Here is a 24,157-nt window from a genome sequence, read left to right on the forward strand (position 1 = left end):
CTCTTGCATGGCTGCAGGTGATGTGCAGAGCTCCAGCATTGGGAGCTGTGGGGCTGTCTTCCTCTGGGCTATGAGGAGGAATAAAGCCAAGGCTTCAGGGCCAAGCAGTAGAATAACTTGCTGCAAAGGTGATTTTGTGTAGGTGCACAAGCTACCCAGAGAATATGAGAACACTGGAGCCTCTAGTGCCTGGGGGATGAGTTCCAATTTCAGCTGCACAAGCCAGCTGTGTATGCTGATGTTAGTGTTTTTTGAGGAGGCTGCTGAAGAGCAGCAGCTGTGCCTTGCTTCCTCACAGATGTATGGCAAAGATTTGCTGTCAAATTTGAGTTACACTGTGGGCCCTGAAACAACCAGAGCAGTCTTGTGCACTAGTTTTGCAGAAGCATCAGAATAACCAAAGGATTGGTGTACTCAGGAAGCAGACTGGCCAGCATGCAAGAGAGACATCAGTCTTGAATTGTTAGAATAAGTTGCTGGAGTTATATTTCCAAGTAGATCACCTTAGGCACAAACTCATCCTGGGCAGTCTTGTTGCTTAAGCAAGATGTTAGCCCAGTGCTAAAGTTTGATGGATTCAGCTGCTAACAATTTGCCTGCTGTAGGGCGTTTCTTTGCATCCCTTCCAAGCTCTGCAGTGAAACCTAAAAGAGAACAGATCTGTATCTGATGGTCTGGGACCTTCTGCCAGGGCTGCTGATAGTGCAAGAGGGACCTGGTGGAATCTGGGGTCCTCCCTCCTGCAAGAATAACACAGATAGGGCTGTGACATAAGGGGTGTAGCAGGAGCAAAGAATTCCTAATAGGTCTGAAATACTTGGTTATGTAAGATTCAGGATTTTGCTGGTAGCATCTTATCAGCTTGAAGAAACAGGGTATAGCTTACAGCTTGTGACGGTGCTGTGGAAGTGAGAAGACTGAGCCTGACTGAGCAGCAATAAGGCTTTCAACAGCTGCCACAGATCAGACTCTCCAAAACGTTAAAGCTTTGAAATAATAAATAGTTCATTAATGCGAGTAGAGCATCATTCCAGGAATTAAAAGATAAACTGTGAAGTGGTGGTGGTGCAGACAGCAAATATGTAGTGCTGTATGTTTTTATGATTATGCTACAGTTCCTCTTGCTCTAATTTGTAATGCTTTGTATTGCTAAATGCTAATAGTAATAACTTGACAGATGAGAACTTACAAAATACCTGTACAAAACTTTTCTTTGTTCCCAAATAATTAACTAACTGTTGAGTTTTCTGAAAAAACTCCCTTTCCTCCCCAGAGCACGGGTACTGCAGATGTCCTGCCCATGAGACAGGCTGGATTTGAGCTGGCTAGGGGGAACTGAGCATCTTTGGACCAGGAGCAACAGGTATGTGATATATATACACAGAGCAAACAAAAAGGCTTACCATGCTTGAGAATTCTACCACAGCATACACAATTAGGCTCTCTTGATTGGGACACGCATAAACCATCCTATCCAAATTCCCCTCCATGTGCCAATAGAAGGATCTGCTACCAACTGCATCCCCATCCTGAGTACAGCAGGAGCCTGAGCACTGGACTAATCCACTGCTGTGTTTGAATCAGGACTTCCCTTAGTCTCTAAAGGATTTCATTATAATAAATATTTTATCAGTGAATTCCAAAGGAATTAATAGTCATTTGCCATTTGCCATAAATATTTGAAGGAGCTACTAGTGATTCCAATGGAATGAGGGTAGTTAAGCATCTCTCAACACTTTAATTTAAGGGGGAAAAAAAACCACCACCACCACCAAAAAAAAAAACCAACAAAAAAAACCAACCAAGCAAACTACAAACAGCAGCCTAATGAAAGCCCTGTATCACAGTTTTCACCTTAATATATGGACGAAGGATTCAAAGGCTTCATCTTATGTGTCTGTGAAAAGGGAGTTCTACTACACGAGGGGGGGGAAAAAAAGCCAAGCCAACTCCAAGCACAAGCTGTTCCTCTCAGGAACACAGCATTTGTGTGGCTAAGCCAGCCTTCTCATGGAAATCACGACAATCTAGCTGCTGAGAGAAGCTCAACAAGGTTGACCCTTAACTGTATCAGCTAAGAAAAACTTTTTTCCCCAGACACAAATCTACTACTTTTCCAAACATGACTTGGAAGAAGATGTCAATCTGGCCCCTGAATATAGGAATAAAAGTGCACTTCACTGTTCATCATATTTTCCTAGTAGGTTTACCTGCTCATTGCCTAATTCCCCTTTTCCAGATAAATGTACCACTGTGAAGCTCTGAGTAGCCTTCTTCAGCTTCCAAAAATAAGGTTTTCCTTCTCAGCCCTGTGCTATACATTAAAGGGTGTAATGGAATTTACTTGCTTCTCATGCGAGACATTAATTTTTCCTTATTGATTCCTTTCAAAAATGTAGGCCCGCTACAGAGAGGGCCTATATTCAGCAGATCTAGGAAACCAGGCATCTTGGCATCTCCTTCTACACTGCAACTTTCCTCAGATAAGAGCAAACTAAAGCAATAAAAAAGTGCAATCTTCATCAACTATGTCCAATAAGGCACTGCTGGTATTTTTCTTTCTGAGGTTAACCGGCTGCTACTAAGACAAAATATGAAGGGTCAACCCAACAACTACTTCCCCTTCAGGCTGAGAAGTCCCCATTCTTACCTCACTTTGTTGCCTTCCCAAAGTCCCCTGATGGATCCATTTTTTCCAGACTACAGCTATCATGCCAACACAACATTCAGTTGACAATGACAAGGCTCAGCTATCATGGCAACACAATATTCAATCTACAATGCAGTTGCATATCCAGCCTGAAGGGTGCCTTTGTAATGACCAAGGCTCTTGCTGTATGATTGGCAAAGTCGGGAGGAAAGAAATACATGAGCGATGTGGGCTTGTCTTCAGAACAAGATTTATTAAGATTTTGCTTTAACAAACAAATGTGTGAAGGCATCGATTCCTTAAGTTTTCTGTCGTATGGCATGGACAAAAGGAAAAACAACAGACTGGGAAGCGAATTCGGCACATAAACAACAGAGTAACAAAAGAGGCATGGATTAGCCTATATAACTGTTATACCATCTATTAGAAGACATTCTGCAAGCAACAGTCTACATTTCTTTGCATTTAAGTAAGTAAAAACATATTTTTGATCAAGAAAATTACTTTTTTTTCTTAAAACTTTTTCCTTTATATCACAAATGTCAGGGTAAGGCAAATCCCAGATGAATTGTATGATAAAAACCCCTGTTCCCCGAGAAAATAGATCCGACATACTCTGCTAAGTTTGTCGGTTTGAAAGCAAAGCAGGCATGCACTGCATATAGAGAAATGTCTTTTTTTTTTTCTCGTTTTTTCTTTTTGATCAAGTGCATAAAGCAGAACAGTGTTAATTCACAAAGAGGCTTTTTTTCAGTGCTTCATAGAAAGATTTGCAATTAGCTGTGGTGAATGTGTGACCCAGTGTTACAGATGACGTCTCAGACATCTTCTTTGGAGGTCGGCGTGGAAGGAAACCCGTCCGTCATTAGAGCAGTCACTGGCTGGAGGATTAGTGAGTCTCACAGCAGAGACCTGCACTTTCAGAAATAGGAACTGCAACATTAAAGCAGAGTCTGATACCTTGCATGCAGACACCAACAGGTAGGAGCTTCCTCTCTGTGCCAGGTATCAGCTCCCACATTGCTGTGTTTCCTGTCATGTTGTTGGAGACTGTGTGGAGGAGCATGGGCCCAGCTGCAACCAGCAAACCCAACTGAGGAACTCACACCACCTAACTCTGCCCACTCTGTGACTACTGAAAAATGAAAGAAGCCGTAAGGAAATGAAAATCTACTGGAAGAAAGATAGAGGCCTCTCTGAAAATTGTCCTACAAGCATTTAAGCAACTTACACGTTTATTTATTCAACACTTCCTACACTTCTAGACTTCACACTTGCTGCTGTGTCTTCAGGAAAACCTTTCCCAGCATCAGAGGCTTGCTGCCATTCAAAGACCAAGGTTGAATAAAAAGTGCAATGGAATTACCGTCAGAGCTTATAAATATTGTGTCTAACATGAGGCATTTTTGCAGCAAATTTCTGTTATTTACATCAGTTCGTCTTTGCAAGGACTTAGATGAGCCTTTGTCTCCAAGCAGTTGTGCTTCTGTGGCCAGCCTCCTTGCTAAAACCAAGGCTAGCAAATGCTTGAGGGGCATGTGACAGCTCTGTTGAGGCCAGTTTACCCCAGCTGAGGATGTGGCCAGTCTAGGTTGTCCTCAATGTTTTTGAGTAATTCAAAGAAGAGCTTTCCCAATCTATCCTATGCCGTATGGAGGCAGTTCCCTCGCATTCCTAGAGAAATGGATCCCTTTGATTTTTGTTTTTTCACAGAGGCAGCACTAACCAGGGAATTGTGGTGAGAGATACCCGATGCATTTATTCCTCTTCCTCCCACTCTTCCACCTTCTGTTATGACAGTCTGTTTAAATCAAAATCAGCAAGTACAGAAGACACATAGAAAGGGATTTGCATTGCAGAGATGCACCATTTGCAAAGCCACTGTCTATAAGACTGGAATCTGCTGGAAAAGAGGTGAAGGAACATCAGGAAAATATCCATGTCCCAAAAGATGCATTTATTTTTTGCATCTGGCAAACTAACAGGGATGAGAAGGAGAAACAGAACAGTGGCTTCAAAGGGAATAAAATCCAAAATGTAGAGCTAGAGGGTAATTATCTCTCTAGGAAAACTAGCAAGAGTATAAAACAGATTAAAAGGCTTATACTGTTTCTTCTAAAGCTGATCCAACTCCAAGTATCCCCCAGTCTCCAGGAGAACTGTACGATGAAGAATCTCCTTGAGATCTTCTCTGGCATGACCTCCATATAGTGCAAAATGCCACAAAAGCTGGCACGCAGAAATATTCACCCACCAAAGACAGCACAAAAAGCAAATGGGCGGGAGCTCTATGCAAGGTGAAAGGAGGCAGTGTTCCTAGGGGCCATGAGTGCTCTCATGGGGAAATCTGGAGTTTTTGTTGTTTTCTTTTCTTATCCTTGCTTATCTTGGTGCTCTTCCAAACCAACCTGCAGCAGACAGCAGCCATCAAATGCCATAGCTGATGCTGTATTCCACAGGGGCACAGTTTACTTGCTATTATGCTGGTGGAGAATTAATTGCCAAAGCTCCTATACCTGGGATAAATGTAGAGCACAGGAGGATGGATATCCTTCCACATCTTAGAAAATATCTTGCCTTGTTTTTTTAGTAATAAATAATTTATTTGGGACTGGTGCCTATTCAGGAAGGGGAAAGAGAGACTACCACAACTACTTTGGTTAAAAGGATCCAATTATTATCAATGGCATTTTGAAATATGGTTTGTAGCCTGGGGACAGGTTGTGTGCTCTTCCATCGTGCATATCTTCTACTGGTTTCATTTACTGCGTACGTAAAATCCTTTTGTTCCTCTTCGAAACATTTCTGTGTGGCATTTGCTGGCAGACCAGTTGACATATGGTGAGACATTCTTATCCAAATAGCTGTTAATTGCTTTTTTTTTTTTTAAAAAAAAAAATAAAATTAAAAAATCATGTATGTGCAGTAGAAAATATAACAAGGGCTCACACAAGACATGGTGTGAAGCTGTTAAAGCCAGAAGCCATATTTAAAGATGTTTTACATCCAGAATGCCTGCTATCCTCCTTTGCTCGCAGATTCCAGGAAACATTTTGCCTGCCCCTATGTGAAGGTTGTACTTATGGCACGTGGATTTTGACGTGCATGGACCTCTCTGGGAAAGAGACAGATTGATCTGGGGTACTGACTGTTTGAGGCCATGTGTTATTTGCACCCAAGACCTGTAGAGGGGCATGGCATGGCGCATGCTTGTCACAGTTTGTCACAGCTTGTCACACCAATCTCCACTGGGCTTGCAAAGAGTAGAGTCAGGGGAAGTAATGAGGCAGCAAGTAAGTGAGAAGATAGTGTCAATGTGCAGGCTTTACCTACAGCGTGCACTCAGAGTCCAGCCATTGACTATTCAAGCAGCTGGGTTGGGAGCTGCCAACTGCTCTGCATTAGGACAAGTTGCCAGGAGCTGCTGATAGACAAGCCTGGAGGTGGGTGATGTGCAGGGCTGTCTGTATCAATAAATTTTGGAGATTTTGGAGCGTCTTGTCTTTCAAATCCCTAGCACAAGGAGGGATATTGTTTATTGGTGCGTGTGGATTATAATCCTTTGTGGCAGTTCGTGCTCCCAAAGCAAATCTCCATTGGTATCTGAGGGAACAGTTTTAAAAAAAAAAGGGTGGGAGGGCAGGGAATAAACGTGCTCCCACAAGTTGCCTGCAGACAGTATCAGAATCAGGGAGAAAGATAAAGATGCTAGAAAAGGGGTGGACCTGAAGACAGGCTGACAATACGATGGAGGAGGAAAAGAGACCCGATATAACACAGGGACTTGTCATTCAGAAGTAACTGTTGTAATTGCAGGAATAATTGCAAACCATCATCAGAACTGGGAAACTGTGTTTCTTTCCAACAGGTTTACAGAACAAAATGCAATGAAGAACAAAGAGAAATTAAAGCAAAGTGTCATTTCCCCAAAGCTCCCTCCCTCCCAACCCGCCGAGCACCTCTGTGTGCTCTTTTCTGCTAAGAATGATGCCATAGGATGTCAGTGCCAGCCCCTTGGGTTTTGTTGGGTCTCTCATCTCCTGCATCCTTCTTTCGTCCTAGAGGGGAAGAAAGAAAGAAAAAAAGGCAGAAATTAAGAATAATGCTTGCACAGACTTTAAGTCTCATCTTCCTAATGCAGAAGCCAAAGGTTTCCCTAACCATCACATGCACAAAACGTGTGTGTCACATGGTGTATATACATATCTTACGCCTACAGTTATCTCAATGGTGTCTCATATCAGTGTAGCACCTCTCTCTTTTGCTGATGAGGACTTGGTAAACTATTTCTGCCTTAACGGAGTGCATGGCCACCGGTCGGTAGCTTCATGCACATGTTTATTCTGTAAATCACTGGAATAAATTATCTCACTCACAGCATGGCACATCAGTTTGAACTAGAGACTGGCCCTGGTGATAATCTGGGAACTGAGACCTCCTCCAGCTGTCCACATTTATTTTGTTAGAAAATCCAAGGCAGTAATATAAGGGATAAGACACAACAAACCAGTTAGGCCTTCCTTCGGTTCATACAACCCGTAACCTGTCTGTCATTCCATGGCCCTCCCCCACAGACCTGCTCCTTGCAATTAAAATAAGGCAGGAAGGTCAGGAGAACCCAAATGGAGAGCTGCAAAGGGTTCAGTTTCTACTTCTAATCCTGCGCTTGCCATTAAAATGCTGGGAAAGTCTTCCTGTAGCCCAGCTCAGGCCCCTTTGCTTCAGAAAGGTGCCAGGAGAATGAGACCTTGCAGCAGAATTAAGGACATTTATTAATTAATTGCTAATTGCGGTGTTACTCTGGTGAACTTCACCTTCATACAGCAAAAAATGACTGCAGCCCAAAACATTCGGATATATTAATTTCCATAGGAAAACGTGGCTGAAATGCAGACCCTCCTACAGAACATGTGAAAGCTGCGATAATTGTCACATCCATTTTTTAAACCAGTGAAGGGTATTAACCTTTCAATGTATTTTTAACTCCGAGGATTTTATTACTTTCTTTTCCTTTTTTTTTTCTCTAAGAGAACATATGACAGGAGGCTTGGGAAGGGGGAAGGAAGAGCTGTGGAAGCTGGATTTTAATTGCAGAGGTGCTTTCTTGTGCGTTGGTTCTTTTTAGCAGGGACACCATCGGCTGTATTTCTCGCTCCAGCAGTACAGCAGCATATTGTCAATATGCTGACAAGGGTAAAGGGGCGTGCTCAGTTATAAGACCTTGTATTTTAAATCTCTCCGATACAGCTGCCACTGTTGTAAAGCTTCTATATTTGGTCTTGAGCTACATGAAATCCTATTACATAAATAGCACACCTTGCCGTGTATGATATTGGCAATGCCAAGGCAGCATTGCGTATTAATGCTTAAAAATTCTGTTCTGAGATAGAGAGAGAACTCCTTCTAGCTGGAGCAGGCCTGGTCTTCATAGCAAATTACTCATCCACAAAGACTTCCACAGCAACAGCTACCATCGAGTGCTCTTGCAATAGCACTGTCATTTAGCACATAAAAGAGTAAAGCTCTGAAAAGCAGCGCAGCTCCAGAAAGCAGCTTGCTGCCTTTGCCTTGTTTTACAGCAGTGCAGTCACAAGTGACGTGGGGCATTGCAGAGCCAAGGGCAGTAAAGCCCTCACAATGTGAGCCTGTTGCTCGCAGCATGCGGATCGCACAGAACTGAACCCTGTTCTGACCAGTATAAATTGCCTGTCATTTACCAAAGCGATGCCAAAACTCACTCACTCCGTTACTCTTCCACTGCTTGTCTCACTGCTGTCCTGCCTTCTGATGATCTAAGACCACGCACTGTCCAAAGCCATTACAGCTGCAGAATGCTGCTGCTGTCCTTACCTGACAAATCAATTCTACAGGATATGTTTATCCTTTTCTGCAATTAGAAGCTCAATTATCCCACTGTTGTTTGTGCTCTCCCTTTTTTTTTTTTGGTCTCTTTTTTTTTAATTTTTTTTGGTGAATCCTAACTTTCATTGCAGTCATTTCTAAATTGAGTTTTCAAATATAGAAACAAAATGGAAAATGGGGAGGAAAATAGCCATAAATATCTCACCTATTAGTTAAGCTTCTGGCTTAGTTTCTGTGGGATCCTTTATACTTTCAACTTGACTATCCATTTCAGCTGAAAACAAAACAAGACAGTGGTCAAATGGTGCTCACAATACACAATAAACACAAGTTTATCACCTTGAGTAAAAACCACGCTCTGCCCAAAAGACACAGAGTTCAATTATCACACTAAAAATCCTTTGTGTTCTATATATCTCTTATGCCAGTTGTCTTAATCTGCAACTACACGGAATCCCTGATGAGTGGTTCTGCATGGGCATATGCTTCAGCATCGCTAGAAATGCCAAGCCTCTGGATGCAGATTTTCACTTTAGTCCAAATGCACTGAATTTCATTCTGGCACCTACGAAAAATGGCCAGCTGATGAGCTAAATGACCCTCCCCAGTCTCTGTAGGCAACCAGCAGATGTATAGGTACTTCCAGGGGGTGATTTAGAGCTTCACCAGGCAAAGTGGTCTTGACCCCTACCTGCTACTGCTGTCACGTTGCTATGCTGCGGTGAGGGGGTTACGCGGATGTGCAATCATTTATTTGGCACCTGACATGGAGATTTTTCATGTTGGCCATGCTAATGAGGGCTGCGAATCTCTTAGCTTCCCTATGCGAGAATGAAAGAGGAAGGATTTCCCGCAAGGAGCCTTTGGCTGAGAGCAAAACCTTTGATGTGAACATCCCCAGCAGATCCTGGGCTGTGCCAGGGGCTGGATGCAGATCCACCTCTAATTGCAGTGATGCTGCCTCTGCCTTTGGCTGTCCTTGAACTGCAAACTGCTGGAGGGGCAACAGCACTACATTCAGACACATACTAGTTTACTAGTGTACTATCAATTTACCCTAACAATCTTATTTTTCCATATAAAATTACTGCCTAAATAAATAAATAAATAAATAAATAAGATGATTTACACGGAAGGCTTAAGTGCATTTCAATACAACCATAGTTTAGATGTCATGATAAATCATAAGTGGCACGTGTGATTTGCTAAACACAAAAGGGTTCCTTCAGCACATGCATGTGTAGGATGAGTAGTATTTAGTATCTGCTCTGGAATGAATTTGATCGAGGCCATTTATACGTTTTTCTGCTTTTAACCTTGCCTTACTTTGTGGTCTCAGATGCAGTCATTTGACACGTGTGACAGGAAAACCTGAATGGGAGATTTGGAAACTAAGGGAAACAAAAGGCCAAAAATCAATAGCTACTTCCAGCCAGGCAGTACGATCTCTGAGTCAATATTGTGTCAATACACCTGTTAGGATCGTGATGAATTATCTGTAAATTATTCATCATCCATATGCAGAACAGATCCCATAATGGCTTCCTGGATGTATGCAATGAATAACAAGAAAAGTATCCGCTCCTGATTATGGAGCTCTGATGCACATTGCATTTAGTGATGTTGTGTTCTTCATATGCATTTGCATAGCAAAGACAGGATGCTTAATAAAAAATCATTAAGGGAAGGCTGCTGCGCACTGATGACAGCAGCCTTTCTCAGCCTCATTATGCCAGCCGGTTTCACCAGCTTGGTTTTCTGAAAGTACCAGAAGGCTTTGCTCACATTTCAAAGAGATTTCTTTCAAAACCAAAACTTCATTTGAAACCTGAGGTCAGGCTCTGTCAGCATCCCAAACAAGCATGCCTCTTTCCACCCCCTCCCCTCGCATTTTTTAATAGCTACCAACAGCCATTCCTGCTCTTGCTGACAGCGTGTCACATCAGGGTGGGTGAGATGCAAACCACCCAGCACCTCTTTAAGGGCAATGAGAAAACACAAGGAGTCTTGAAACACGGAGCCAGAGGGGAAGTGGGAAGAACTGAGGTGCCCAAAGGTTTCACCATCAGCTTTTTTCCACATATGGGTGAATAAGCTCAGCTCTTTGCATTAACTCTGACAGGGACAGGAAGATCTAACTGAAGGATAAGCTTCTGCAGACCACTGGCTGAACCCCAACAACAGATGTTACGAGGCCACCTACATAATCCTTGATGCTTAGCCTGAAAAGCCACGGAGCACCTATTGAGGAGCAGATGGAAGGGCTGACATTGGGAATGGGAGGATGTGACTCACCAGCTTCATGGCACGAGTCAGTGCTCAAACAATGTGGTTGGCCCCAAGCGTGCTACATCTAATCACAGTGCAAGCCAGAAACAGGCTTCTCACCACTATAAGTTTTCACATGTGTTAAACTGCTAAATCACATTACACACCTCTAGAGTTGCCAGCTCAGCAAAGCACTTGAGTTCAAGGTGGCTGCCCTTCACCCTACAAGCAGCTTTACCAGTTTTGGAGCTTTGCGTGGGGTCTTTTTAAGACAGAAATAGTCATTTCTGTGCATCTCTGTTTTCTACTTAAATTCTGGCCTGCTGGAGAGGGCCTGTGAGCATCTCCTCTATCCATCCATGAGCTGCTGAGCAGCTCTCAAATTAAGACTGCAGAAGAGTTTCCCCTCAAAAGCAAGCAAGTTCCCTGCAAGAGGAGAAAAAACAAGGGGTGCAGAGTTCATGCATGCAAAGTGGTGGTTGTGCTTTGGCAGCATCCCTCCTCTCCCCAGTGAGCCAGCTGCATGTTTAAAGGTCAGGGAGCCGGCAGTCACAGTGCAGCATCTAAGCAGAGAAGACAGGTAAATGGGAGGCTGGAAAACTAAGTTCAGAGTTGTCTGAAAGAGACAATGTGTTTTCCCCCCCAGTGGATAACGTGCTGTAGATCTGGATGGCAGACGAAAGAAAAGTATTATTGTATTGATATAATAGGAGCTTGGTCAGACTGCTACTTGCAAATGTCATCTGTTTCTTCAGCTGCTTCCTAAACAATGTCTACCTTTACATCCATATCGCTTGGCTATCAGACACTCAGCTGTAACTCCAGACTGCTCAGGAAAGAAAATTACCTATTTTGAATCAAACTGACTGTGCTGCAATGATATATGTGCACCTGTTTACTTGGTGCTTCTTGGATATTACATAAACAATGTGTGATGGTGTTAACTGCGATGAGATCTTGCTTTTGTGTCGCTTCTGTGAGTCATGTGAAGGTCAGGACATTGGTGCTACACTCATCAGCTTGCGGTGGCTTATGAAACAAACTGAAGTTTCACTTTTGACACTACTTTTGTGCTTGCCGCATCTTTTTCTTTTCTCCTATTCTGCCAGCAAGTCAAGATGCAGCTTTCTGCAGGCTTGAAATAAGAAAGGCCAATGAATAACTGCATTATTGAAGGAGTGAAGAGCATGATCTGCCTAATGCCAGCTGCAAACTAACATCTACCTTTGTAATATCTAAAGCTTTGGCAGAGTAGAAAAAATTTTGTCTGTGGGCAGAGAAACACCACCTGGGAATCCAGTTACCAAAGGTTGCTTTTGTCATAGCTAAATAACTAAGCAGAAAATTTGTCCTGGGTACAAAAAGATTAATATCCAAAGATCTTTGTTCTGGTTTCCAAGCAGGAATCTATATTACTGCGTGTGCTTACAGACATGCATGAACACCCCAACAGTGTTCATGATGGTCCATCATGCCCAGTTTTCAAGTCCTATTCATTTCTGAAATCACTATGAAGGCCCTGCCCACAAGACAGACACATGTTGAGAACTGCCTCAACTCTCTACACTCTGTATTTATGGAACACTTTTCACTCTGACATTGCACATGAAATTAAAAAACACAGCCAGGCTGCTGATGGGAACCTGGTGAGACATTCTTGTGTTTTCAGCTGGGAAGTGCTCTCCTGGGGGAGAAAGAAGGGGGACCAGAGGAAAAACAGGCAGTTTACATTAAAATTGTATCAGAGGGAACCTTTTTTATGCTTCGTTTTGCTTTAAATCTCAACTAGTACCCGATACACTTAGAAATCTGCTCTTTTTCCCAGTGAAATGAACTCATCAGATAAAACAGAACATGAGGAACTCAACCTTATTTTCTATTACTTTTTCTTTTCAGACATGGGATTATTTATTTTTAACGTGTAATGTATGAGTGCATAAAAACAACCCTGTACTATGGTTCCAAAAACAAGTTAAGCTGTGGAGAAACAAAGACTTTCTGTGATGACACGGTACGCTGCATTAGTGAACACCCCTTTCCATTTCTTCTGCATAACTGGAATATTGCAGAGAAAGAAGTTACAAGATGAGCTATATGTAAAAGACCATACAAGATAAGCAAAGAGAATGGAAGGAAAGAAGCCTGTGAAGATCACTGTTGCAGAAGCTGTCAGCTGAATCAGCTGTGCTGTGCTGCAGCACACATCCACAGTAGTCATGTGGATGCTCCTCTTTTCAGAAAGAAATCCCTACAGATATTCCTTCAGTAAATTTGTTTCCTGTAAGTAGCCCAAGCCATTCCAGGGATACAAAATTAAAGTCATTTAAAATGGCTACGGATTTTTTGGTTGATTTCTTCAGGAGATGAAGAAAGAAGGCTGTTCTGGCTTCGTTCTGTGCGATTTCTAGTAATAGCATAATCTCCAGTATTAACAAAGGCAAACCAAGCAGCAACCAAACCCATCAAACATGCTTCCTTTCCCTCTTCTTACAAAAGCTTCTCTACAGTCCAGTATCAAAATCAGTCACCGGTCCAAATGCTGCAATATGATCCAATGTCAGAGAACAGAAACTGGCGTTAGATACTTTGCGTAATTAATGTCAAAAGGGATGCAGTAGTTTTTTATCTTGGAGACATAAGCATTTTTGCCTTGAATTTATATGTAAATACTGAAGACATTAAGGGATGAGTCAGAAGTCGGTCTGCACTACAGACAGGGGTCTCGTTGACGATGACAAACAAGATGGGGACTGGAAGCCCAAACCTGAGAACACTGTCTTTTGAAACAGTCAAAAAGACCTTTCTGTCAAAATCCAAGAGTCCCTCCTGTAGTTTTTTTAAGTTACAGGAGCCCATCCAGAAGAATGACAAAAGGTTTGCCTTGCCAAAATTTAAGCACCAGGGCCCTGATCCTATCCAGCATTTCTTTACACACAGGAAGTGTCCAGATGGCAATTTTTTTTTGCTTAAGATCTGGTTATGCATGATGAGCTGGAGCACAGAGTTAGTACACAGCCTGTGCCAGCCAACCAGCCAGGTCATCTGCTTACCAAAGGAACTGACCAAAACTCATTTCAAGTTGAAGGTTGGGACAGTTGGGTTGCTAATGTTCACAAACCCAACTGGAACTGCTGCTAGGTCACACCATCATTATAGTTTTATTAGCAGTAAATGTTCTAGGGAGGTTATTTCTCTTTTCTACCAGACTGAGCTATGCTAGGACTTCCTTCCCTCTGAAGGGAAAGCAGCTCTGAGCCAGAACAAGCTTATATGTTGACCTCTAATTGGCATTAAGTTCAGAACCAATGCTTACTGCAGGATGGAGTCAGGCACTGTCTGAGAAGCTTTCACAAATATTATTTTCTGACTCCTCTGTGAGATGAGATACATCTTGGCCAAATCAATTTCCAGACCAAAATTACAGCAGGCCTTAAAATACCATGTAGTTAAAAGGCAAGCAGATTGAATGTATCAATTGAACATATAAAATGAGCCAATTAGTAAAGCAGAGGTATGAAAGGGGCTTAAGTCTTTTTTTCCCCAGTCTGTATTGCCCCAGCCAGGTCTCTCAGCCTTTCCTCACAAAGGAGATGCTCCAGGCCCTTCATCACCTTTGTGGCCCTCTGCTAGACTCCTTCTAGGAGATCCCTGTCTGTTTTGAACTGCCAGAACTGAACACATAAATGTGGCCTGACTGGGGCAGAGTAGAGGAGGAGGATCAGATCACCTCCCTTGCCCTGCTGGCCATGCTCTTTGTAATGCACCCCAGGATATCATTGGCCTTCTTGTCCACAGGGCACAGTGCTGGTTGTCAGAAATCTCAGTTGAAGAGATAATAAACAGAACTCTTATTTGGGGAGGGTAAGGGAGCATACAGACAAACCTTAGGAAGGCATGTTATTTGTGCACTATGACAATGAAAATGTAAGAACAACAAACCGTCATTTCTTGAAGCTTCTGCTGATTCACATGCAACATCAACCTTCATAGGCTCTGCAGAAGTTTCCTCTTGCTCTTGCATCCCTGTAAGTGAAAGGAGAAAAACTGAAACTCAAGTACCTGATTAATGTATAATGCCCAAAGTCTGTATGCCTATTCTTTCCTGTATTTTTCTTTCTTATGGCATGCTTTTACCTCTATAGACTGTGCTGCTGTAAAAAGACAGTTTTCTAAGGAAAGGGCAGGGGATATGAGGGGTGGAGTGTGGTTTGGAAATAACTGCTTAAATACTTGCACTTATCTGCACTCCTTTCTAACTAGGATTGTTAAAACCCCATCGCAGTGTGTGCTCCTGTCTCCCTGCTGTTCTTCTCCTCAGCATTTTCACAGAAGCCTTTCTGCTCATAAACTGCAGTATGTGATGGGGACCTAATCACGCTTACGAGCTTCTCCAGCTAGCAGAATATAAATAGATACAGTGAGAGTTCAAACATACCCATAGTCAGACACAAACTAGAATTTGAATTTAGGAAAATGCACTTTATTGCTGAAACTCAACATTTTTATCTCTTCTGCCTCAGGCTTGTCTGCAAACTTAGATTCAATCTCTTAACAGTATTTGAAATGGGGAGGAAAAAGCGTTTTTGCTGTTTCATACGCAGTGCTCCTGATACTCTGCCACTCTGAGTGCCAAGATGCCAGTTTGTAGTTCATTTCCATCAGAGCAATGCTCCGCTACTGTGGCCACCATAAGCTGCTGCCCTGCCCTGCAGTCCAGTTCCAGGATGCCAAGCTATGGGTTGCTAAGCAGTCAAGACACTGGGGGAGCTGTGAGGAGACAGCAAAGCGTAGAAGGACTGAAACATTTTGTGTGGGGTTTACTCATGAGTGGAAATGATTTACCTCCACAGCAACAGATGTAAAACGTTCTAAGTAACACAGACACCTTTCTGTATGGGTTGAGGGTGTTTATATAAAATGCACTTCAGTGCACTCCATTCCGTTTGTCCATAAGCATGTATTTCCTGCTGATGCTTTCCTTCTGATTGTATCTGCAAGCCCAGGTGCTGTGGCGGAGATGTCAGCCCTCTCTGTGCACCCTATGGTGGTGATGCTGCTCTTACAGGCAACTTCAAGCACACTCTACCTGCACTTCTACCAAGCATTAAAATGCTAAAACGAGGGCCCAGCAAATGTAGAAACCAACACAAACTGTCCCAATTTGCTGTTTCACTGAGTGCAGAGGGAAGCACGATGGGCAATGCTACAGTGAGAGATGTTGCCTGCCCTTTTAACAGGAAGGTCCCATGTGTGCTGCTATTCCATGAGCTTGGTATGAGAAACAACAATGTGGAAAATCACCACCTCACCATGAACACAGCATCTCCCTTTGAGATGCCTGTGTGCTTATTGCAGGGATTCAGAACCCCTGCTAAATATGGGTGCTCTCCTGCAGGCAGATGATGCCAGTGGATCAGGCTTTGCCCACTCTCCAGCACCGTCTATGAACCAAACGAAGTGGATGTGATGTGACAGGTTACATCTGGGCTCCTAGCTCCTCTAGCAGCTCGAGCTGCCTCCATGGCTGGCAGCTCCTCAATGCCTGCCCAGATTTCCCAGCCCTACCCCAAGATCTTCCTTTAACTAGCCAGCACGCCTGGCTTCACTGCACTGCCGAAAAGCTTCTCTCTTTCCACTTCAGAAATCCCTCATGCAGCTGACAGGTGCAAAGCATTATTGGCACAGTGCGAGCTGAAGACAGAGCCTAATTAAAGCCACAGCACTTTGTGCACACTCGTGTTGGTGTGTGCACGCTCGTACTAATTGAGGCTGCTGAAAGCAGAAGGTGTCGAGGGCCCCCAACACAAAATGCCTCAGGGTGGGCAGCCCTCAAGGGAGACCCAAAGGGCAACAACAGCTGCAGCAAATCTGTAAAACTGCTTTTCATAAGGTTGAGGGCTATGAACATTGTCAGAAGAAAACTAGCATGTGTCCTACACTTCCCCTTCCTTCCGAGTCTGCTTAACTGATTTGCCATCCCTTCAGGGACTGGATTATGGCCACATTGTGCTTTTTATGGCATATGTTGATTGCTGCAGATTGTCAGCAAGAAAAGGATCGTGAGACACATTGTTCAGGGACGAAGGAGGCAGGAGATATTTTAGACCTTCACAAAGCTGTGTACCACTGCAAACCATGGGAGGGTGCTTGTGCACTCTACCAGCTGATTTTGGACTTTCAACCTGTGCAAACATAAATCTTCATTTCTTCCCTAGCTCTTGTTACAGGAGGGGACAGCAACACTTCACCATGCTGAAGGGGCACGATGTGCAAAGCTTCTTCCCTGCTGTGCAATAAAACTGAGCACATCACAGAAACGAGCCCATTTCCCATTAACAGCAGGACCTGAAAAAAACCAGCATGGCAGCGACAGGCCATTCATTCCAGAGGCCTTCCCCATCCCCGCTGTGGATTGCTACAGGCTCGAGCACAAACAAGCAAGGTATTTCTGGTCCTGGGGCACCATAGAACTGGAGGGAGCCTGGGAGGTACTGCTTTCAGTTCCAATTACTAAAGCCAGTTGTGCTCCTGGCAGAGCTCACTGCCCCAGCCCTTTGTGGGCTGCTTACAAAGCTAGCAGTGACAGCAGGATGCCAGGGCAGGCAAGGGTGCTCCCAGCCTTCTTATGCATGCCAGACAAATATTTACCAGGCAGATAGAAATCTCTGTCCTGTTATTTTATCTTTTTTTTTCCTTCTCTACATTCACAGTCTATTGGTAGTTCCACGCAGTTAGAGCTAATACACTGCTCTTCCTCTGGAGAAACACAACTCCAAATTCACATTCAATTCACAAAATTAAAATGAAGATGAACAGAGAGGTCAGATATCTATCCATTTTCCACACTCCTGATAAATTAGCAAGCATGTAACTCCTCCTTTTGCACAAGATTTATGCCTATACGCCAGCAATGATGCAGGTTTAGGAGCTGTAAAGCAGGGCAATCCATACAACTTATCTTTACCTGATCATGAGCAAGGCTTTGCTGTGTGCTGAAGAGTGCCCCTGTCATTAGGAGAAAGAGGCAGGCTCCTCTCCCAGGTAACTCAAAGCACAATCCTACATCAAGTCTCTCCAGAACCAATGAGTCACTGGGTTTCTGTGCTCAGCTGCCTGACTCTAGGGGGTTGATTTGCTGCTGGATGGAGGCAGTTGGGAAGATGGAGTGCTGATGGCACAGCCCTCCTGGTGCCTCTGGGCTCCTGAGCAGGAACCTGGATTTCTACAGTGAATTTCCAGCTATAGTACTATGGACTAGCGTTAAGACAAACAGAAAAATGAGATTTCATGCATAAATGAGTCCCTCCAGGACAATCAGGCAACACCGAGATAACATGGATCTTATAAAAATCCCCAGTGTTTGTTAGAAGCCTTGTAACTAAGAGCAAATTCCATGCCTTAGGATCATTCTGAACTCTTGAAGAAATGCAGTTAGCCATAACACAGCGGTCCAAGGCTTCTACTACTGTTCTTTATACAGGTAAAATGGCAATGTTGTTACTTCTGAAAAATACCTGCACAACAGATTTGTTGGGTAATGACACAGGATTTCCAATAAGATGCTCTTTTGCCCATGGACAATTTGCAACCAAGGGAAATTCACTATTCACAAGCTATTTGTCTAGCAGCCACTTCTACTCTGGTTATATACCTTGAAAAAACACCTCTGTGATTATGTAATATGTAAATTACACTGTGGCTATTTTGAATGATGCAGATTTCCGCAACACACAGCCACTAAATTAAATTTATTATTCTACATTTAACTGTAAATATGCTTCTCCTAATTGGGAGACAGTGAGAAATGGGGGCTCGTTAAAATCTGAATTTCTCCAGTTAAAATTTGAAGGCACCATTTTCAATCTGCAGCAACAAAAACCAAAGACAAAGCTCTTGTGACCCAGAGCTGCATTGTCTTATCTGTCAAAACCAGTTCCACTTCTCCCTCTCTGCAAATAGCCAGGGCTGCTTTTTCCTCCTTCCCAGCCATTTCACTGTAGCTGTTTGCTAATGTTACTGTCAAGCCTTCATGTACTTTGTTTACTGCTGCGTTTTGGTAGCATAAACGCTGCTTCACTTAGGAATCAGAGAACCTGGTTTTGCTCTATTCACCACCTCCATCCGGCTTGCCTGACCCCTCTTGACCACACCAAATACCCCCACAAATAAGACTCACGCTGCATTTTTCCATGTTTCTACATGCAGAAGTACCCTACCTCTTGCTCTCGGGGCTCTAAACCACAGCAGCCACAGCCCTGCGTAATTTTCTTATTCTGAAGGCTGGGGGCAGTTCCCCCTTCGCCATCCTTCCATGACGTCTGGGTCGAGTACAAGTCTGAGGCACTATTCAGTGCAGCTTCATTAACAAACGTCTCCATCTGTTCAATCAGGAATCTTTTACCTTGATCAAAAAACTCCCTGGCAATTAGGCACCACAGAGATGAAAAGAAAGCTCAAGATGTCAGAGGAAGGAGTGCTGGCTGGGAAGCCAGCTTTGCCAGGCACTGGAAAGAGCCGAGCATCATTTCTTAATGCCGCTGTTAGGATTTGCAGCCCCTCCATCATTAAATCGAGTGTTTACCCTCCCTTGCGGCATTTTGGCTCTGTCTCCAAGTGCAGCAGAGCGATGAGGCTCCCCGTCCCTGCGGCGCAGCGTGCATCGCGTCAGCTCTGTGTTTGTGCACACATCTGTACCTAAAGGCACTGTTATTTCCAGGCTCAAGCTGAACAGCAATTCTTTTAAAACGTGATTTAAAAGTGTCTTAGAAGTGCTTATCCCTGTCCTTTATCGGTTCTTTATTAAATATACTCTTAGTAAATCTCATTATGCCTCTTTTTCCCTAAAGGTGAGAATGGGAGTGTGGGGAGGATTGTCTCTCAGCAATCTGGTCCATAAGACCCATACAAATTGGGCGTCTCTAAAGTCGCTAATGCCCATCAGGAGCTTTTTGTCTCTTTTGTCTCTCTGTAACAACGGGATAGACCTGCACACAGCAGGCTCTTGATGAATACAAGGGCATATCGTTTGCAGAAAAGGCCTTTCTGAATTTCTCTTCTGACAAAGAGGCCACGCTGCTGTTTTCCAGATGCTCTTTCTGTGAAACCTCTCATCAAAGAAGAACCCTACAGCAGGGAATATCTGAAATGGAGCACCCAGAGGCTTTCAATTGAATTCTTTGACTGCTGACTGTTAACACAACTAAAATGTTGCCGGGTAGTATTCAGACTAGCAGATTACCTGGCCCGAACTGCTTTCAGAGCTCTTGCGCTCCATCTCCCTGTCTGTAAATGAGGCAGACAGCACGCTCAGTGGTCTTATGAAAAGCGTAGGTGTTCTGAATACAGAGTTCTCTAGAAACAGCATTATTTACCTTCCTTTCCCTTTCTGTTATTTTCCCTGTCACTTGTAACTGCTTACCAAATTCACAAGTTACATGTCTCAGTTCCTGATCACCTCTGGCTTCCTGGTGCTTAAAAACTCATGGGTGCAAGGAATGGCCACATCATTTTACATAAACCAGAGGAACTCCCCAGGTCTTCTGATCTTGGGCTTCCATCGGGGCAAAAGTGATGTTTGGGTAGGCAGAATGCCCCTTATTCCTCGAGCATTGGAACAACCACCAGCTGCCCAAATGATGGCTGCACATCCACACTCATAGCAATACCATTTTCCTGCACACCCACCACGCATATTGCCATGCTTCTTGTCTGTCTCCAGCTATCCTTGTAGAGCAGGTTTAATGTCTCTCTGCACCACTAATCCAGAGTGAGGATGCAATCCTTCATTTTGAAGAGCTGACCCAGGTGCCCAATAGCATTCACAGGCCTTGCTTTCCCCTCCATCACAAACAACTGAATAGCTCACCCTGCTGCTGGATTTTCCATCAGCACATACTGTGCCTCTATTCCATTTCAATTTTGCATTCACTGTACTTTCTGAGCATTTCAAATAATCCTGATGCAACTGCAGCAAAGCAATAGACTGTGAAAGCAAAGAGGTCCTGGATCTCATAAGCAGGTCGGATTTATCAGAGCAGCACGCTATTTATTTCAGAAACGGTAAAGAAATTTTGGTTTCCCCTCTACAGGAGCCACCCCAAACAGAAGAAACCATGTGAGCCCTCAGCTCTAAGCAGCACCAGGCAGGCACTGCAAGCGAACAGCAAGGATAATTACTGGAAAACTGAATCATATTAAGGGGCGAGAGGAGGGAGTAAGAATGTGAAAAGACAAAAACAGTAAATTGCTCAAGAGCTGGAAGAGAGAAAAATCCCCTCCTAATATACCCAAACTCACAAGCAAGCACCCATATATTTTAAGTCTCCAACCGTGGCTACAATGAAGAAGACAACATGGTGAAAATCATACTGTGAGCACAGGACAAAAGGAGGCTTTGCCCAAGTTTCTGATAAAGCGCAGCAAGGGCTGCTCACCCTTACAACTGCAAACATTTACTTCTGGGGTCACTGCTTCTGAAAGAGATAACTGCTAAGTCAAAGAAGAGCCCAGGAAAATACTCCATTCAATTCCTTTTCAAGGAGACTATTGCCAAGTGTGTGAAGAATGAGCTTCAAAGTGGCAGGGAAGAGCAGCAGAAGGGTAAATACAGTGTGTATGGTTTTACCTGAAAAACAGTAACAGAATACTGTGTGGGAGAGAAAGAGACGCTTTCCTTTTATTTATCCACAGACCCCAACCTAAATTCGGTGGCTTAAAATAGAACAGAATGTTCTCAATGACGAGAGCGCAAGAAAGTTCAGCAAAGTTCTGCTAATGGATGGTACCTTGCAGGCACACTGTAATTTTCAAACATTTGGTGATGCAAAGACGTAGCAGTCTGCATGAAAAAGGGCAAAACACACACATGTACCAAAAAAACCCCACCACCCCAAACCACCACTTCCTAAAAACGCAGATAACCAGAGGTATTGTTCACATCAGACCTGGCTGAAACATCTTGCTATTTGGAAAGAGCACTTCCATTTCCAAAAGCTTATCAAGACCCAGCCAAGCACTCTGTTTTAATTTCATAAGCCTGCTAGCTTCCTAGAATTAAGCCGAACAGAATATGAAACTCATTTGCTGGAAAGAAAAAGTGGTAATTGGCAGCACTCAATCACAAAGACTTCACAGGTGATACTTATCATATTTTTTTTCCCTACCAAGAGACGCACTCAGTGATGATCACCTTTCAAAAACAATTGAAGAAATGTATCCAGGTTGTGGTTTTGTTGTTGTCGTTGTTGTTTGAGGCTTTTAAAACTATATGGTGATCAACACAAATCCGCTTTAAAGAAATCATTTCGCTTACTGAAATCCTCACCTGTTTATGTTTGTGTTGCTTTGGACCCAGGTGGTGACTCAAAAACATAACAGACGTTTAAACACCACATATACACACACGATCAAGGGCAGTATGAAATTTTAGATAAATGGCTTGGGGTTGTTTTCCCTCAATAAAGAAGGGGACAGCCCGGTGACAGATGACAGTGCTGGCTGTGTTTTTGAAGGTGATGCTCCTCACTCTGCTGGGGGAGCATCGTGTGCTCTGTGGAAGAGAAGATGTATTCCTGTCATCCCTGTCTTCCAGCTCAAGGAGCTGAGCCCCCTGAGCATAACTGGCCTGATTATTAAAGAGAAAAGACGCTGATAACCTCATCCTTATCCTGTGTGATAACATTCCCTGCCATGTCCAAAAAAAAGCAGGAGATTCTCCTTGGCTCCCCTCTTGCTGTTCATATATTTGTAAGAACACTTTTTATTATCTTTAACAATACTGGCCAGAGTAATTCCTTGTTGGGCTTTTGCTTTTCTATTTTATTTTTTCTAATTTCTAATAACGAAGTGACTGATGTTCTTGTCCTGCTCTAATTGACAACTCCAGGTCAACTCAGGCACAGTTTAATACTGAAAGCAACATTCAGCACTTGCCTCTTTAGCTGTTATTATGGGGGTGCTTACATTCCCATCACAGTATTTCACATTCCAAAGGAACTTATTGTACTAAATGCTGAATTTGTTGGTGCCTGGCTTTCAGCAGAGGACTGTTTCAGATAAATAAGCAATATCTAGAACTTATGTTACTATAAGATAAAGCCCACCAGGCCGCTTCAGTGGGAAGGAAGGAGCAAAGATGAAACACCTTAGATTTAACTCTGGAGAGGAAGGAGGGATGTATCCCCCACTCACTGTCACCTCCTGATTTCATTTGGCCACCAGGAGTTGAAGAAGAGTTCAAGTTCTCCCTGTGTCACCTGGCACGGGCCCTATGGATTTCAGCACTCAGCTCAGCACTGCTACATCAGAGCAAAAGCTGGCTTGTATCTGACTGTCCCATGCCAGCAGGGAATGACCTCATCCTCCCTTTAACTCAGACTGCATAGAAGCAAGCCATGAATGGATCAAAATCCCTAAGACACAGTGCTGCTAGAGGGAACTGCATGCTACGTATGCCCAAACTGAGACAAGTCTAAAAGAACAGCCTAGCTGCCACTGTGGGTGTTTTAGCTTGGTGGTGGCAATCAAGCATTTCCACAAGTTTCAATGGCATGTTTTACAACTCAGCTTTTACTACTGACATTCTGGGGAGTGATGGAGGTACGGAACCAGACCACAATAGCATTGCTGGTGTTTAATACACAAAATACTCACTCCTCCCGACATTCACCCTCCTCCCACAAAGCCAGGAACATTTCCAAAACACTAAAAAGCAAAACTGAACAGAAATCTTTTGTGGGTTGCCTTGGAAGAGTCATCCACCAGCCTGGGTGGTATTACCCACACCTTAGAGGAGCGTTGCCACATGATGATGAGTATGAGCTGTATTTCCTGGCAAGATCAAAGACCGGATATAGAATATCACCACATCTATATCTACTCCGTTTCAGGGAGAAAATTTAGGGCAGAACTTAAAATTCACAGTGCTGGGTTGGAATTTTTTTCTATTCAGAGGCTCTAGGAGAAGAATTTTGCAGGCCAGCAAAAAGCAAGTGTCAGTATTGGCAGTCATATGCTGGCTTCTCTTCCTTGCGGAGAGTCATTATGCAGTATTTTCTAAAATTGTAAATGTTCTTTTGGGCTCACAATGGGAAACAACACTAATATGCATCACAGTGTGTGAGATAAAATGCATGGTGCTATTGTTGCCTTTGATTTGTCTTCCATTTATACCAGCTCTCAGCAAGAATTACAAAAAGACAGAGCTGCAGAATTTTCTTCACAACTTTTTCATGCTTCATCCTTCCCTTAGTTCATAAATTCTAGGGTCTAACTAGGATGCTACATCAGAGACAGACATTTACATTTAGATAATATAACACAAAGAATACTAACAGCTATAATCCTCCCACTTCCAAAAAGCTACAAAGTACTTCTCAA

At 43.4% G+C, this 24,157-nt stretch overlaps 1 protein-coding gene and 1 long non-coding RNA gene across 8 annotated transcripts in view; one reads left to right on the forward strand and one right to left on the reverse strand.

The window, feature by feature from the left end:
• The first annotated feature begins 1,256 nt into the window (after positions 1–1,256).
• Positions 1,257–2,526, forward strand: LOC107310723 (uncharacterized). The gene is made up of 2 exons (XR_001553698.3): positions 1,257–1,363; positions 2,400–2,526. It is a non-coding gene; the product is annotated as an uncharacterized LOC107310723 (long non-coding RNA).
• A 357-nt stretch (positions 2,527–2,883) lies between these two features.
• MACROD2 (mono-ADP ribosylhydrolase 2) overlaps positions 2,884–24,157 on the reverse strand; it is a 789,463-nt gene continuing 768,189 nt past the window's right edge. For all 7 annotated transcript variants that reach the window (XM_085542412.1, XM_085542411.1, XM_085542408.1 and 4 more), the window contains 3 exons: positions 14,720–14,803; positions 8,718–8,786; positions 2,884–6,708 (listed from right to left, as the gene is read on the reverse strand). In XM_085542412.1, coding sequence (XP_085398538.1) covers positions 8,725–8,786; positions 14,720–14,803 — 146 coding nt within the window. In that variant the 3' untranslated portion in view covers positions 2,884–6,708; positions 8,718–8,724. The remainder of the gene's footprint in view (positions 6,709–8,717; positions 8,787–14,719; positions 14,804–24,157) is intronic.

The sequence above is a fragment of the Coturnix japonica genome, chromosome 3 (assembly GCF_054131305.1).
Source record: "Coturnix japonica strain WE chromosome 3, WE-NBRP24, whole genome shotgun sequence".
Taxonomy (NCBI): domain Eukaryota; kingdom Metazoa; phylum Chordata; class Aves; order Galliformes; family Phasianidae; genus Coturnix; species Coturnix japonica.